Source organism: Leucoraja erinacea, chromosome 7 (assembly GCF_028641065.1).
Source record: "Leucoraja erinacea ecotype New England chromosome 7, Leri_hhj_1, whole genome shotgun sequence".
NCBI classification, from domain to species: domain Eukaryota; kingdom Metazoa; phylum Chordata; class Chondrichthyes; order Rajiformes; family Rajidae; genus Leucoraja; species Leucoraja erinaceus.
The window spans coordinates 33,312,078-33,330,512 of NC_073383.1; the positions used below are offsets into that span (position 1 = coordinate 33,312,078).

The 18,435-nt window shown below is 44.7% G+C and overlaps 1 protein-coding gene across 1 annotated transcript in view; it reads right to left on the bottom strand.

Moving 5' to 3' along the window:
• Positions 1–18,435, bottom strand: part of cps1 (carbamoyl-phosphate synthase 1, mitochondrial) — a 146,699-nt gene that overhangs the window by 40,381 nt on the left and 87,883 nt on the right. Inside the window, exons 17-20 of the mRNA XM_055638179.1 lie at positions 17,042–17,186; positions 15,507–15,717; positions 12,758–12,956; positions 10,334–10,510 (exon numbers count right to left, since the gene is read on the bottom strand). Of these exons, the coding sequence (XP_055494154.1) occupies positions 10,334–10,510; positions 12,758–12,956; positions 15,507–15,717; positions 17,042–17,186 (732 nt within the window). The remainder of the gene's footprint in view (positions 1–10,333; positions 10,511–12,757; positions 12,957–15,506; positions 15,718–17,041; positions 17,187–18,435) is intronic.

Consider the following 18,435-nt stretch of genomic DNA (forward strand, 5'->3'; position numbering starts at 1 on the left):
CAAGAAGGTGGAGAGTTCACTGGATGATTTATTTTATGAAGTGAATTCTGAGGATAGTAATTTGGAAGACCATCTGGAAGAAAAGGAAGGGGCATAAATACAGGGATCCTCAGGTTGTGCAGGATTTTCAGAAGCAAGTAACTAGTGACAAGGAGTGATAAAGAGTTTAGTCCAAAACTTGGCATCATGGGATAAAGGGTTTAGTTAAGTTTTGTTTAGAGATACAACGCGGAAACAGGTCTTGAGGCACACCAAGTCCGCGCTGACCAGCAATTCCCAAACACTAACGCAATCCTGCACACTAGGGATAATTTTACCAAAGCCAATTAACCTCCAAACTATACGTCTTTGGAGTGTGGGAGGAAACCGGAGATCCCGGAGAAAACCCACGCAGGTCACAGAGAGAATGTACAAACTCCATACAGACAGCATCCGTAGTCAGGATCGAACCCGGGTCCCTGGCAATGTAAGGCAGCAATACTACCACTGAGCCACCATGCAAAAACAATGGGTAGAAATGCAGTCATCACAGGGGAATCCACCTTAATGGGGACCATCAAGCAGCACAAGTCTTCCTCAATGCATTTCAAGTCAAGTCACGAGTGTTTTATTGTCATCTGTCCCAAACGGAACAATGAAATTTTTACTTACAGCAGCAAAACAGATACGTAAACATATTACTTTGTAAAACCCATTGTAAACACCAAAAAATATTCAGTATATATATTTTTAAAAACAGGTAAATAAGTAGACAGTAGTGCAAAGTCAAAAATAATGCCCCCAAGTCTATATAGTTTGGAGCCTATTTGGAGGTTGTACTATTTAATAGTCTAATGGTTGTAGGGAAGAAGCTGCTCCTGAACCTGGACATTACAGTTTTCAGACTCCGATACCTTCATCCCAATGGCAGGAGTGAAATCAGAGCTAGGCCAGGGAGGTGTGAATTGCTGATGATACTGGTTGCCTTTTTGAGGCAGCGACTCCTGCAGAGCCCTTGATGTTGAGGAGGTCAATACCCATGACGGACTGGGCAGTGTTCACCACTGTTTACAGTCTTCTTCGTCCCTGGCCGTTCGAGCTGCGGAATCAGGCCGTGGTGCGACTTGTCAATGTGCTCCCTACTGTACACCTGCAGAAGTTCAAGAGAGTATTCATTGACATACCAATTCTCCTCATTCTTCCAAGGAAGTAGAGGCATTGATGGGCTCTTCATGATTGCATGAATGTGCCAGGTCCTGGACAGATCTTCAGTGATATGCACGCCCAAGAATTTGATGCTTTTGACTCTCTCCACAACCGTCCCGTCGATGAAGGCAGGTTTGTGGATCTTCGTTCTTCATCTTCCAAAGTCCACAATCCACAACCTTGGTATATTGATGTTGAGAGCAAGGTTGGTGCTCTGGCAACATTTAGTCCCTCCTATACTCTGACCCATTTCTAATACTTCCAACAAGTGTGATGTCATCAGCAAACTTGAAGATGGTGTTCGAACTGTGTCCAGCTATGCAGACGTGAGTATAAAGCGAGTACAACAGGAGACTGTTTCCGACATTTCCCTACCGTATCTGGACCTCACTATCTCCATCGCAAGTAACAGACTAATGATCGACATCTACTACAAACCCACTGACTGCCATGGCTATCTGGATTACACTTCTTCCCACCCTGCTTCCTGTAAGGACTTTATCCCCTACTCTCAAATCCTCCGTCTATGCCACATCTGCACCCAGGATGAGGTGTTCCAAACCAAGGCATCGGAGATGTCCTCATTCTTTAGGGAACGGGGGGGGGTTCCCTTCTTCGACTATACATGAGGCTTTCACCAGGGTCTCTTCTATATCCCATAGCTCTGCTCTCACTCCCCACCCCCCCCCCTCACTCGTAACAAGGACAGTCCCCCCTTTGTCCTCCCAATCCACCCTATATAACAGATAATCCTCCGACATTTTCACCACCTTCAATGGGATCCCACCACTGACCACATCTTCTCATCTCCCCTTTCAGCTTTCCACAGAGACCGCTCCCTCAGTTACTCCTAGGTCAATTCGTCCCTTCCCACCCTTCCCCTGGTACTTTCCCTTGCAACCGCAGGAAATGCTACACTTGTCGCTTTACCTTCCCCCTCGCCTCCATCCAAGGACCCAAGCAGTCTTTCCAGGTGAGGCAGAGGTTCACCTGCACCTCCTCCAACCTCATCTATTGCATCCGCTGTTCCAGGTGTCAACTGCTCTACATCGGTGGGACCAAGCACAGGCTTGGCGATCGCTTCGCCCAACACCTCCGCTCATTTTGCATTAACCAACCTGATGCTATAACATTTAGAGAGGTTACTTAAGTCTCCATAAAAAGTAATAGTTCTAAATTTTTTTTTTAAATGGATAAGAGTCCAATGTCAGGCAAAATGCAGACCAATTTTAGAAGAGATGTGATGAATAAAGGCGTTATATTTGAATGCGGACAATATACAGAACAAGGAGGATGAGCTTCTTGCACAGTTAGAAATTGGTAGGTATGACGTAGTGAGTTTCACAGTGGAACATCCAAGGATACACATCCTATTGAAAAGACAAGCAGGTGGGTGGGGTGGCTCAGCTGGTATGGAATGAAGTTCAATCCTTAACAAGAGAAATCACTACAGCCTGTCCGTTTTTTCCCCTCTTTTTTTAATTTTAGTTTGCCTAAACTGTTTTGGGGACTCTTTAGCTTTTCTATGTGGGGGAGGCGGGTAGGGTAAGGGGAAAACCGTTCCTAGTCGCTTCCTGGCGAGGATGTGACTATTTCTCCGAGTCACGTCCTCACCCCCCCATCCTCGCGGCCTACCAGCTGGATCAGAGCGGCCTTTCCTACCTGAGACCGGGGACCGGACCAGAGCTTCGGTAGCGGCAGCATAGCGCTGGATTCACCGCGGAGCGGGCGATGCCTTCCGGAGCGTTGGGCCCGCTGCTCCAACATCGAGGAGCTGTGGTTCGTGGAGCTCCCAACGCGGGCGGCGCTGACCGACATCGTGGAGTCCCTGGGACCCTTTGCCGAGGGCCGCCAGCGTGAGTCTCCGCCCGGCGCAGCCTGGGGACGTCGGGAGCTGTGGACTCTGGTAGGAAGCGGCCGATTCGGATGTCCAAGCCACTGAGGTTAACATCGAGGAAGAGACTAACTTTGATGCCTTCTCTCACAGTGGGAAACTTTTGATTCTGCTGTGAGGGGATGTTTTATGTTGAACTCTATCGTGCTGTGTTCTTTATTTTATTGTATGGCTGTATGGTGATCACATTTCACTGTGCCAACTGGCACATGTGACAAATACATATATCTTGTATCTTGTATGTAGAATCCTTGAGGGTAGAGTTAAGAAACTGCAAAGGTAATAAGACCCTGATGGGTGTTATTTACAGGCCTCCAAACAGTAGCAAGGATATAGGGTTCAAACTATATCAGGAGATACAATTGGCATGTAAGAAAGGCAATGTTACAGTGGTCATGAGGGATTTCAATGTAAGGTAGATTGAGAAAATCAGGTTGGTACTGGATTCCAAGAGAAGGAGTCTTACAGCAACTTGTGGTCGAGCCAACTAGGGAACAGGCAAATCTGAACATAATGCTGTGTAATGAACCGGATTTGATCAAGGAGCTCAAGGTGATCATAATATGATAAAATTCAACCTGCAGTTTGATAAGTAGAAGACGAAAGCAGATGTGCCAGTATTACTGTTGAGTAAAGGTAACTGAGTCACTTTGTTGATCCGTGGCCAGGGCCATGAACCCTCCATAGTCACAGCTACGGATGGCCAGATGCACAGGCCCTCTCTTCTGGATGATCAAACCTCCAAAATCGGGACGGTCAAACACACTCCGCGGCTTGGAGTCCCAAATCAGCATTTTCCTACCAGAGGCAGCAGCTTCCAGGCCAGCGATCGGAGCATTCCTTTCTGGCGATCCCCAGCAAGGGTTCACCTGCTCCACGATGGAAAAGTCCCCACTGCTGTAGCTCTTGGGCCCGACTCCGGGAAAGGCCGCTCCAATCCATGCTGTTAGGCCGCAAGGGAGGCGACATGGAAAAAGTCGCCTCTCCGTCGAGGAAGCAACCAAAAGTGGTTCCCCCCTTTCCCCCCCCACCCACCACCCTCCACACAAGACATACCAAGAGACAGCCAAACTAACATTTAGACACACCAAAACAAATCGAAATAACGAACACGCTGCTGGCAGGGCAGCTGACTCCCAGCGCCACCACCCACCAAAAGGTATTCAAAGACAGCATAAAAGGTAAAGAGAAGACATATAATATTGCAAAGATTAGCGGGAAGCGAGAGGATTGGGAAGCTTTTAAAAACCAACAAAAAGCAATTCAAATGGCAATTAAGGGGAGAAAAGATGAAATATGAGAGTGAGCTTGTCTAAGGAATAATTAAGGAAGAGGTTTCTGAGTACATAGAAGCACCCGAGAAATTAAGCCAGGGTCAGCATGTTTTGTTCAGGGGAGCACTTGCCTTTGGAATTCTTTGAGGAAGTAATAGCAGGTAGACATAGGAGTCAGTGGATGTTGTTTACTTGGGTTTTCAAAACACCTTTGATAAGGTGCCACCCATGAGGCAGCTAAACAAGATGGGACCTATGGTATTAGAGGGATGGAAGATTGGATTACTGATAGAAGGCAAAAATTGGGATTAAAGCAAGCCTTTTCTGGATGGTTGCCAATGACGTGGTGTTCCACGGAGTTCAGTGTAGGATCTAGCTACTTTTCATGTTATATATTGATGGTTTAGATGATGGAATGGATGGCTTTATGGCCAACTTTGCAGATGATGTGGAGAAGCAGGGAGTGTAGAGGTAGCAGGGAGTCTGCAGAATGACGGACAAGTTAAGAGAGTGGCAGATGGAATACAACGTCGCAGAGTGTACAGTCATGCACTTTGGTTGTAGCAATAAAGCCATAGACTATTTTCAAAATGGGATGGGGATTTAGAAACCAGAGGTACAAAGGGACTTGGGAATGCTGGATCAGGATTCCCAAAAAGTTAATAATTGAATTGGTAGTAAGGAAGGCAAAATAAATGTTTACATTCATTGAGAGGACTAGAATATAAAATCAGGAATGTAATTCAGAGTCTTTACAGGGCGCTGGTCACACCATATTTGGAGTATTACAAGTGGTTTTGGATTCCACATCTGAGGAAGGATGTGCTGCCATTGGAGACCTATCCAAAGGAGAATAATCCAAGGATGATTGGATTAATGTATGATAAGCGTTTGAAGGCTCAGGGCTTGTACTCGCTGGAGTTCAGAAGGACAAGGGGGGTCTCATTGAAACATACAGAATAATGAAAGGCCTAGATAGAGTGGGCATGGAAAGGATGTTTCCAGTAATAGGAGAGTCTACAACCATAGCCTCAGAAAAAAAGGACATACCTTTAGATTGAAGACAAGGAGGAATTTCTTTAACGAGAGGTTGGTGAATCTGTGGAATTCATTGCCACAGCAGCTGTGGAGTTCAAGTCTTTGGACATTTTTAAAGCGGAGTTTGATAGGTTCTTGATTAGTAAGGGTGTCAAAGGTTACAGGGAGAAGGCAGGAGAATAGGTTTGAGGGAAAGATAGATCAGCCATGATTGAATGGCTAGCACAAACTCAATGGTCGAATAGCCTTATTCTGCTCTCATGACCAATGAACTTATGAACATTTGTGAGTGGGGAATCAGATTGTCATTCAGAAAGAAAATCTCACAGTTCCTGAGAACTGAAGAGAAGTGAAACAACCACCCTGTGAAATAGAACTGGAAAAGATCAATATCTTATGAGCTGAAAGACTGAAATACTTCCTCTTTCACTTTAACTCACTCATGGAACAACTAGTTCTAAAACGCAAGGGGAACAGCCGCACGTCAGCTAATTACTGAGCTCTGCACAGTCAGTCACCTTTCGCCCACTGCCCCACCATTCACAATCTGCTCCGACTTGATGTCTGTGCTAGGGCACTGCAGGCTGATGGGACCCAATCCAATAGTTTGGCAGAGGGGAAAGTTATGACAAGTACCAAAGTTAAATCAAGCAAATTCAGTTGGCAGTACACGGAGGAGCAGGATAGATATCAAAGTTGGGCTGATAATCCAAACTGCATTTATTTTAATGTAAAAACCCTAACTGGTAAGGCAGATGAGCATGGGTGCGTTCTGGGATACCAGGGCTATTATGGATGTATAGTTGAAGGATGATCAGGACTTGCAGCTCAATGTTCCACATTTTAGATAGAGGTGGCAGGTCTGAAGAAGGGTCTTGATCCAAAACATCACCCATTATTTCGCTTCAGAGATGCTGCCTGTCCCGCTGAGTTACTTCAGTTTTTTGTGTCTACCTTTGGTTTAAACCAGCATCTGTAGTTCATTCCTTCATAGAATACAGTGCAGAAACAGGTTCTTTGACCTACAATGTCCATGCAGAACATAAAGCCACATTAAACTAATTTCCTCTGCCTGCACATGGTTCATATCCATCCATTCCCTGCATATCCATAAGCTTATCTGAAATCCTCAAATGCCACTATTGTATATGCCTTCACTACCACACCAGGCAGTGTATTCCAGGAACCCACTGCCCTCTGTGTAAAAAAATCTTGCCCTGCACATCTCCAATAAATTTTGCCCTACGCACCTCTAGTCTTCGACATTTCATTGAAATTTTATTGCCATACACTCAAGCATAGAAACATTGAAAATAGGTGCAGGAATAGGCCATTCGGCCCTTCGAGCCAGCACTGCCATTCAATATGATCATGGCTGTTTATCTAATATCTGTACCTCTTTCCTGTTTTTCCCCCATAATCCCTTGATTCCACTAGCCCCAAGAGCTAAATGTAACTCTCTTGCAAAAATCCAGCGAATTGGCCTCCACTGCCTTTTGTGGCAGCGAATTCCACAGATTCACAACTCTCTGCATGAAGAAAGTTTGTCCTCATCTCAGTCCTAACTGGCCTACCCTTTATTCTTAAACTGTGATCCCCTGGTTCTGAACTCCCCCAACATCAGGAACATAATTCCTGCAGTTACAGTAAGTGAAAATCTAGTAGGCAAGCAGGATGCTTTCTCCAACCACTCCCATTTGAAGGCCACTATCTTCCACCGTTTCTACCCAGTGCTTGGTACTTACTTCCAGCAGCTACTGGTTGTCCTCCAGGATGCACCGAGCTGCAGCCTGGTCCATGCCGGTCACCTGGGCGAATTCGGCACAGAGACTCTCACGGCAGCGGCGCTACGCATCCGACGCCTCCGACGGCACGGGACTCTTGCACTGAGGCTGCTCCATGGCCGGAGTGCAAGCCTCCGACGGCCCTGAGGCTGCTCCATGGCTGGAGCTGCAGTGAGCAACTCGCCAGCACGGCAAACACTCACCAGCCTGGCAAACATTCGCCAACCCAGACTCCCCGTCCGCATCTGTCCCCGCCGCTGCTTGTGCTTCCATCCCTCCCTCAGCCCCGGCTCTCCAACACCCACGGCCCATGCAGTTGATATGCGTTTTTTAATTTTCGTTGATCACAGAATTTCTCACGACAGAGCGTGAGAAATTTGTGATCAGCGTGAGAGCATGAGAATTTGTCGAAATGCGTTATTCTCATGCTCAATGCGTGAGAGTTTGCAGCCCTTCAGCTGTACAAAACTTTGGTTAGGCCACATTTAGCATAGTGTGTGCAGTTCTTCAGAAATGTGGTAGCTTTGGAAAGGGTGCAAAAGGGGTTTACCAAGATGTCTGGATTAGAGTGTATTAGTTATGAGAAAAGATTGGACAAATGTGGATTGGTTTCTGTGGAACATAGAAGGGTGAAGGGGACAATACAAATTTATAAGATTATGAGATGCATTGATAGGGTAGATAGTGTTTTTCCGAGGGAGTAAATGATAAATACGAGAGGGCAACATTTCAAATGTGACAGGGGGAAAGATTAAAGGAGTACCTGGCAAGTTTTGCTATTTTCACACACGCTAAGTGATAGGTGCCAGGGACACAGTACCAGGGACACAGTACCAGGGACACAGTAAGGGGAGATGGTTGTAGCAGATACAATAGCAATGTTTAAAAGGCATTTCCAGACATGACAGGCAGGGAATAGAGGGATATGGGCCAAATGCACGCAGATAGAATTAGTTGGACTGGCACTGTAGCCAGCACAGACATGTTTGGTTGAAGGGTCTGTTCCTGTGCTGTACTATTCCATGTTCTTAATGCACAGAGTGCAACAGATCATGACTATAGAATAAAAGTTTAAGACTGTGGCTAAACTGACATGTGCAATGGAAGGTTTCACATGGAGAGTGGCTGACCCCTGCTGTTGCCACATGGGAGAGCACATGAGCAGCGTTGTATTTCTGAGAAGGAGGAACTCATGCGCATCACATGCTGAGTGAAAGAAAGACAGCTTTCCACAACAAATGTGTGATTTATGGGCCTGTCCCACTTAGGCGACTTTTTAGGCGACTGCAGGAGACTATGCAGTCGCCACATGGTCGCGCGTAGTTGCTGGGGAGTCGCTTTCATGATCGTGAGGAGTTCCCGCATTCTGGGACCTGGCATTATGGTCGCCACTAATTTTTCAACATGTTGAAAAATTAGCGGCAACCAGAATGAAGCTGCCATGCAGAGTAGCGAGAATTCTCGTGCCAGAGGTGGGTCGCGAGGAGGTCCTAGTGGGTTGCCAGGAGGTCAAAGGTTCTCGTAAGTTGTAGCCAGTGCTGATCGGTGCATTTCATTGGCTCATTGGGGAAAAAAACGGAAGCAGTAATTTTCAGAACCAGGGATAACCGACCGATAATGTTAAATGTCCGCTGAGCGTCACAGCCGTGTATCTTTGGCTTCTTAAAAGTTGTTTCCACTCCTTCTCCCCACCCCCTCCCCATCTCCCCCCCCCCCTCTTTTACAGGACTTGCGTGACCCTTCCCGTACACTGTGCTTTCACCGTCTTAATTACAATGCCAACCTTCCTGTTCATCGCGGTGTGTGTCTGTATCACATTGGCTTTGCAGTGTGTGAATTTAACTCAGACAGCGCTCCCCCCACTTGCCCTGTCTCCTGCCTGCATAACGGGCTGGTGAAGGTGGGGTGTGTGTGTGGTGTGTGTGTGTGGTGTGTGTGGTGTGTGTGTGTGTGTGTGTGTGTGTGTGTGTGTGTGTGTGTGTGTGTGTGTGTGGTGTGTGTGTGTGTGTGTGTGTGTGTGTGTGTGTGTGTGTGTGTGTGTGTGTGTGTGTGTGTTCCAGTCGCCCATTTCCATTTCAGTCACCCATTTTTAAGGGGATTGCCTGAAAAATCGCCTGTGGGGGAGGCCCATAAAGTTGATACTATTAGCATCACTGTTCTTTAAAGGAATGATGACTGTGGGAGAGTGGAAGGAGTTAGCCTGAATTCTGCATTTACCACATCACCTCCAAAACAAGTTCTTCTATCAGTGAATTACGTCTAACCTGAACATGCAAGCAGCCTCACTGAAGAGAAAAATTCTAATCATCTGTAACTGCAGCAAACTGCAACCATTTTGCACAGTTTCAAGTCTCAATCCAAAATGTTACCTATCTATGTCTTCCAGAGTTGCTGCCTAGGTTACTCCAGCAGATCGTGGTTTTTTTACTGAAAAGGTACAGATGGCCTTTGCAGTGGCAAATACACAAAAGTAATGTTTCTGTTCATTCTGTCCAGGTTGTAAGTGAATCAACAAATCATCTGTTACTTAGACTAGACTTTAGAGATACAGCGCGGAAAAAGGCCCTTTAGCCCATTGAGTCCACGCCGACCAGTGATCACCTCATACACTAACCTACACATTTGTGACAAGATACAATTTGTTACCAAATTCAATTAACTAATAAGCATGCACATCTTTGGAGTGTACGTGGAAAACCGAAGCACCCGGTGCAGCCACTTCCTGGAATGTGATTGATGCACATGGATTTCACTGACGTTTCTGTAATCATCTAATACTCGTGCACACAGATAATCTATCAATCTCCGATTGAAATGTTCATTGACAATTTGCAGCCACAGCTTCTTGTGGAGAGAATGTACAGATTTCCACTCTCCCCTGGAGGAAGGTATGTAGTAAGCTTGACAATGGATAGCAGGGAACACCAAGGTTAGCACCACCCATCCACCCCCAATTGGGAGAGTGCATCCAGAACCATTGACCACAGTTGCAGTTTATTTGAAGGCACCAGCTTGGCAGGTCGTTCCTATAATGTCTCAGATTTTAAAGACACTAATACATGGCTCCAGGGATCAGAACAAAGAAAACCGCAAACATTTAACTGTGTTACAATTTCCAGATGACAAGCTGTAGACATGTTTCAGTGAGAAAACATTACCTTTGCCAAGGAGTAGATACGGTTAATGGATGGAACAGAGAGATCTTTCTGCAGGTCAACATCATCAGACCAAGACTTCTTCATTGGGAGGCGGGGTACAAAACCTTCCACAGATGGATGACACATTCTGAGCGCCTTCTGGAAACTCTCTTCAAACGTGCGACCAATTGCCATCACCTGCACAATGAAAGCATATGGTTTGGAGAACATAGCTAAATTAACTCATACCAATAGTTTGTCTATCTACACAATGCCATTTAAGATTTTGAACCTACCATGGAAACAGGCTCTTCAACCTACCTTGTCCATACCAAACAAGTTGGCATTCTACATTTACCTGAATTTGGCCCACATTCCCCTAATCCTTTCTGCAAGATATTTAAAAGAGAGACCTCAGGGACAACTTTTTTCATTCATATTAGGAAAGAGCTGCCTGAGAAAGCTACAGAAGCAGACATAATACGACTTTCAAAAGACATTTGGACAGATGTCTGGACATGGATATACATCTATCCATATGTCTTCTGAAATACATAATTGTGTCCGCTTCAATAACTTTCTCTGGCAGCTCTTTCAAGAAATGGATAAAACTCTGAGTGAAAAGGTTACCCTTGCGGTCCCTCAAGACTTACCTAAAGCCTATGCTCTCTAGTTTTAGAACCCTTTGTCTTGGAAAAAGGACTGTAACCATGCACTTTATCCTTGTCACTCAAGATCTTGTACGCCTCAATAGGTTCACCCCTCAGCCTCCTATGCACCAAAGGGAAATGTCCCAGCCAATCCAGTGTGGCCTCACCAATGACTTGTACAGCTGCATCATGATATACCAACATTTGTTTCAATATCCCACCCAATAAGAACAAGCACATTGTCCACCTGACTCTTCATCACATTGCCCACCATTCACCATTTTCAGGGAGCCATGCACCTGTACTCCCACATCTATTCTGCAACATTCTCCAGGATCAACCTGTGTATGTTCTGCCCTGGTTTGTCACTTGTCAAAAAGTCACGTTCCATTTATCTTTCCTTGTGTGACCATCCCATCTAATCTGGATCCTATCCCTCACTGTCAGGGGATATGGGGAGAAAGCAGGAACGGGGTACTGATTGAGAATGATCACCCATGATCACATTGAATGGCGGTGCTGGCTCAAAGGGCCTACTCCTGCACCTATTGTCTATTGTTTGTCCCTAATATCTGCAATTAACCAAATTGTTAATATAGATAACAAACAACAGTGAACAGCACCAATCCTTGTTCTCATGTCAGCCTCCAATGCTACGGAGAAAACAGTCCAAATTTGTCCAACATCTCATTATACTCTCCAATCCTAGCAACATCCTGCTGAACCTCTTCTGCGCCCTCTCTAAAGCTTCTACTTGTTCCCGTAATGTAGTAACCAGATCTGCACACAATATACCAATGTGGCCAAACCTGAGTTTTGTACAGCTGCAACATTGATTCCCTGATTTTTTTACCTCATGCCCCAACCATGAAAATCAGCATATTATTAACAATAGGCGACGTTTCAGGTCGGGGTCCTGTGCCAAAACATCGCCTTTCCATGTTCTCAAAAAATGTTGCCTGACCCACTGAGTTACTCCACAACTTTATTTTTTTTGTAGACCAGCATCTGCAGTTCCTTACATCTCCCTCATAAAAATAAGCATGCTGTGAGCTTCCTTTTCAATACTATCTAGTTGCATTGTGATTTTTAGAGTGGACTTGAAACCCAAGATCTCGCTCTACATTAATGCTCCAAAGGGTTTTGCCATTTACTGTACAAAATAAAATACTTTATTTTGCATACAACCTCCCAAAGTGTCTGGATTAAACTCCCACTTGTCTGGATTAAACGCCATCTGCCATTTTTCTGCCCTAATTTCCTACTGATCTATTTCCCGCTGACAACCTTCTTCCCTTTCTACACCACAAATTTTTGTGCTATCTGCAAACTTACTAATCAGCCTATCTACATTTTTGTCAGTCTATAGGGAAAGGGAGAGAGATCCCACCACTGACCAGCGGAACACCACTGATCACAAACCCTCAGGCCATCAGGAACGCATGCAAGCATTGTGAAAGTAATGACAGGATCACACCATCTCACACCTCCACCCAGGCCCCTCATGCCCAATCAGTAGTGGAGCCAGTCGTTCCCACTAGTCTCATTAGCCACCTCAGAAACCACAGAACTAGAGTGGAAAGTGAGTCATCCTTGATCCAGAGGGACTACCGATAAAGTTCTATTCAACTGAATAATCTTCGTTATTCTTGAGCCTGTTAGTAAGAAAGGCCCTATAGCACCATAATGTAAATGTTAATTCTATCCAGAATGAACAGTTCTTCTTTTGCAAAGGCTTGTGGAACATGGCCATGTAAAAACCTGCCAAGGAGTTAGTTAACATGTAGCCTCTCACCTCCCCAACACTCTTCATGGAACTGCCAATCTCACGAGAAGCCCCGTGGAAACGGTCCAAGTCCCACCGAGGAACCTTAGTTACAATGTAGTCCAAGCTGGGCTCGAAACATGCTGTGGTCTTCCCAGAAACTGCATTCTTGATGTCCGGCAGGGGAATTCCTAGGGCCAGCTTAGCAGCCACAAAGGCCAGTGGATAACTGCAGAGAAACAGATCAGAGTACGTGTCTTGTGACCACAACACAGAGAAAAGGAGCTTTCATTCCCAGACACAAGGCGACAATGCACAGACACATGCACTCAAACAAAATCACATAGCCTACATAGCTCATCAATGTAGAGAAACCATTCTTATGGTTTGGTGGAAAATTTGGTTCCAACTCCATCTACGAGTCTGCAGACGACATCACTGAGGTGGGCCTAAATACAACCAACGATGGAGTACAGAAAGAAGTTAGAGATCTGGATTATGAAATTGATGGATTTGTGGCCAAGTTTGCAGATGTTATGAAGATAGGTCAGTTTAGTTTATTGTGACGTGTGCCGAGGTACAGTACAAAGCTTTTGTTGCGTGCTAACCAGTCAGCAGAAAGAGAATACAAGATTACAATCAATCCATTTACAGTGTATAGATACATGACAAGGGAATAACGTTTAGTGCAAAGTAAAGCCAGCAAAGTCCGATCACGTATAGTCCGAGGGCCATTAAAGACGTAGATAGTAGTTCAGGTGGAGGGGCAGGTGGTGTTGAGGAACCAGGAAGTCTGCAGATGGACTTGGGCAGGTCGGGAGAGTGGATAAAGAAGTGGCAAATGGAATACAATGTAGCACAGTCTCAAGTCATGCACTTTAGTAGAAGGAATAAAGACGTATACCATTTACTTTCTGGGAGAGGATTCAGATGCAAAGGGGCGGGATGCTGGTGAAGGATTCCCAAAAGGTTAATTTGTAGTTTGAATTGTTAGTAAGCAAGGCAATTGCAATGTTATCATTAATTTCTAAAGCAAAGATGTAATGCCAAGGCTTTATAAGGCACCGGAGGCCACATTTGGAATATTGTGAGCAGTTTTGGGCCCCAGATCACAGGAAGGATGTGCTGGCATTGAAGAAGGTCCAGAGAAGGTTGACAAGATTGATCCTGGGGATGATTGGGTAAATATATGCTGAGCGTTTAAAGGCTCTGGGCCTGTACTAGCTGGGGTTTAGAATGTTGAGGGAAGATTCATTGAAACCTACCAAATCATAAAAGGCTACACATAGTGGATGTGGATGTGGAGAGGATGTTTCTAGTTGTGAGAGACTCTAGGACCAGAAGGCACAGCATCAGAATGAAAGGACATACCTTAAAAATGGAGGCGAGGAAGAATTTATTTAGCCAGAGGGTGGTTAATCTGTGGAAATGATTGTCATAGTTGGTGCTGGAAGCTTAATCATGGGGTATTTTTAAAGTAAAGATTGATAGATTCTTGATTGGTAGGAATGTTATAGATTACAAGGAATAGGCAGGAGAATGGGATTGAGTGGGAAAAATAGATCAGCTATGATTGAATGCCGGAATGGATTTGATGGGCTAAATGGCCTAATTTCACTCCTGTCTTATGGTTTTCTCTGGAAAGCCAGAAGTAGCAGGGAAACCTGATGGAAGTATTTTAAATTATGAACTGCAATGATAGGGTAGACAGTCAGAATTTTTTTGCCAGGATGGAAATTTCAAATACTAGAGGGCATAGCTTTAAGGTGAGAGGGGCAAAGCCTAAACAAGATGTGCAGGACAAGTTTTTATGTAGATGGTGATGAGTGCCTGAAACACACTGTTGGTGGTGGTGGTTGAAGCAGATACATGAGTGGCATTTACAAGACATTTGGATAGGCAAAGAGATATGGAGGTAATGGTGGGATAGACATTGTGAGTGGAAGGGCGTGTTCTTGTGCTGTACTGTTCTATGTTCTAATTTTCTCCAGTATGGACGAATTTCATTGTTCTGTTGCTGCTACAACAGTCTTGATCCTTGGCACCTTCCCGACAGGGAATCCTGTAGTTATTTCCTCCTTTTCCATCTAGAATCTTAATTACACAATCAAGAATCTGAGAAAACAACTGTCCAAATAGGAAAGCCTCAGGATACAGGGACATAAAGTAAGGTGTCTCTTTACCAGAGTAAAGAAGCAGCACAGATTAACAAGGTTGTGAGTGAAGGAAAACAAACACTATTCTGTATATTTAAAGAGAAGGAATTCATAAATTAGGAAGTACATTGAGCTTGTGTAGGATCTTGGAAAGATGACACTTGGGAGTACAGTCAACAACTCTGGTCACTGAGTGTTAAAAAAAAATATGAATACATCTTTTATTTATTCCTATTTTGGAGGGATCAGGACATCGTTGACAAGGTCATATTTTTTACTCATCCGTCAACAAGCTGGCCAATTTTTCCTAGAAAACAGCACTGCGAGGGTGCGGCAATGGCGATTTTCTCAGTTAATGGAAAATGTAGAGAAAATGATTCCACGAAGTGGCATCTGGAATTTTGTTCCAGAAAAATAGTCACTAAATGGCACAGTTAGGAACTGCTATTGGAAGGAATACTTTCTGAGGTTAAGAAAAAGGGCAGCTTAGGAGAAACTGGAGGACAATGAGGGGGAAAGGAAAAGGAGGACTCAAAGAGACAACACAGATGCAGACACTCTGCCATCACATGTTGGGCTCAATGACCAGCACATTAATGTCAAAGCTGCCATTCCCTCCTTACCCTGTAGCCTTGGAGGCAAGAGCCGAGCTGCGGGACAACCGGGCGTTGACCTCGATGATGCAGTACTCAAGAGATAACGGGTGCAAGGCGTACTGGATATTACACTCTCCTATAATGTCCAAATGACGCACCACCTTGATAGCAGTTTCACGCAGCATGTGGTACTCTTCATTGGATAGGGTCTGGCTTGGGGCTACGACGACAGAGTCTCCTAAAACACAAGGCACGGGAGATGGCCAATGAATATCACAGAATCCAAGGAAACCAATCATGTACAGCATGTCCAAGGGATCTTTACACATAATAGGGTCACCCACTCTCACTCATTACTCATTGAAGCCACATCCTCACAAACCTGAGCCTGGTTCCACAGTTTATGCTTTCTTGCATAGAGATATGAAGAGAGAAGCTGGCGTTTGGATACAACTGCTCCACACAGACATCAGTAGTAAAATTCTAGCTAACATTGAGAAATAGAATGCCTCTCGAATCATGAATTTGGCCCTTTATCCACTGTCTGCGAGTTATATTAAGTCTTTTGCTGAATCTATCAGGCAGGATGCAGCATTAACAGTCCCTGATTGGAACATCCTTGGAGTGCAGGAGGCTGACGGGTGGGTGATGTTATAGTGTATAAAAGCATGAGGGAATAGAGGGACTGAATCCACAGAGTCTTCACAGAGGAGTGAAAAGGCCAAAGAAAACATGCTGCAAAGGAAAACATCAGGCAACGTCCAGAGTCTGAGTTTTACCTTCTTCCCTCCATGAACGTGTATTCATTGCCAAGACGGCAGTGGAGAGAGTCCACAGCTTCAATTACTGGGCGTGCATATCTCTGAAGATCTTTCCTGGGCTCAGCACGTTGATGCAATCACAAAGAAAGTGCATCAACATCTCTACACTCCATAGAAGATTGTGGCAAATCAGTATGTTGATGAATATTCAATTGAACTTCTACAGATGTATGGTAGAGAACATACTGACTGGTTGCATCATGGCCTGGTTCAATAACTCAAACCAGGAGTGAAGGAGACTGCAGAAAGTGGTAGCCATTGCCCAGTGCACACAGGCGCCACCTACGCCACGAACAAAGGGGTCTACAAGAATCAGTCCCTCAAAAAGGCAATTCATATCTTCATAGACTCACACCACTTTGATCACATTTTCATCTCTCGACCTACAATTAGGGAGAAAGTACAGGAGGCTGAGAACCATAACCTTCAGGTTCAAGAACAGCTTCCTACAAGCAACTATCAGGCTTTTGAAAACTGCACAACAGGAATCACAACCCTACCTTAACAACTTTGCACTTTGTTTTGGTTGCACTAAGTCCTTTGTACTGCACTGTCATGGCCTCGTTACCCAGTATTACTAATTATTAATTAATTGTATTACAGATTACTGTATATTTATTTGTATCTTATTGCATTAATGAGCCTGCAAAGCCACAGCAAATAGCAAATTTCATTTTTCTGTTGTCAGTACATATGGCAACAGAATTAAGATCTCTTGACAAATCTCTCAGATAGGTTTACCTGTATGGATTCCCAAGGGATCAAAGTTCTCCATATTGCACACAGTTACACAGTTGTCAGCAGCATCTCGCACCACCTCATATTCCACCTCCTTCCAGCCCATCAGTGACTGCTCCACCAAGATCTGATTCGTCATTGCCAAAGCCTGGTGGAAAGAAAAGTACCATTAGATGTATAGCAGCAAAACTACGTCTGGCTTTGTAACCCGAGGCAGGGATTACTAAAGCAAGGGAACTGTACCAACTTTTCTAAATCATGGTTCAGACTTCAACTGCAGTAGTGCATCAAGCTCTGACTTTTGGGGAGAGAAGATGAACCATATGTCCATAGTTCATTCATATGACATAAGATTCACTGCCAAGATAAGCATTTACGACCCATCCCCAGTTGTTCTTGAGAAGGCAATGGCTCTGGGGAGCATGTTCCCATTGTCCTTCTTAGCACAGACTCTTATCTGTGGGCCTGGAGCGACAAATGTCAGATGTGCATAAACAGCACTTTCATAAAAGGCATCAGTGAAACAGATAGGGTTTTATGACAATCAATACTTTCCGTCTCAAGATCACCATTCTCAATTCCAGCATTATTTAATTGCATGAATTTTGATGCAAGGATCTGAAGTTATTTCTGTGAAAAATCATTTGAAAGAAATAGTAGACCTACTAGAAAAAGCCAGCACAAGTTTGTGAAAGGCTAATCTCATCTAACTAAATTCTGCTGAAATTTTAAACCATTTTTTGAAACAAATTAAGCTTACTTTATAGCTGAGCTTCACGGGCACGTCTGTGAGCCGAATCAAGTGATTTTGAGTTCGCTTGTGTGTTTGGAGCCCGACTGTGCAGTCATATGTTGACAGGACTGAGATGTTATTTTCTGCAATAAATTAGTTCTTGAGCCACTATGCTGGTTATTCAGAGGACTGTATAGGGATGGATTTGCGGGCTTTTGCTGTGTTCAAGTGGTCTTTTTTCAGGTTATCTCCTCTCACATTCAGGAGACCCACCGGATGGACTGTCAGCTGCCGCTGGACTGCAGGCAACACCTGCCAGATAGAACGGGCACTTCCGCTGGTTTTCTCTTTGTACCCTCCCACCACCACTCAAACGTTACAATTCGGGACTGGGTCGAGCCAAGTAGGGGTGGGAGTGCCGAGTAGACTCACTCACTGAGTCAAGTTGGCGGCTACTCTTCCCACTACAGCTCGCGCTCCCATCACAGTTATTTCTGCGATTCAGTTCATTCCAACTGGCGAAAGATTCAGGTTACGAACAATTCTCGGGAATTTGTGAGCTAGGGACTGCCTGTGTATACATGGTTCATTTAAAATGACACAGTAGGTTGGGGAAGTTACCAGCATCCTGAGCTTTAAGTAGAGGCAAAGAGCACAAAAGCCT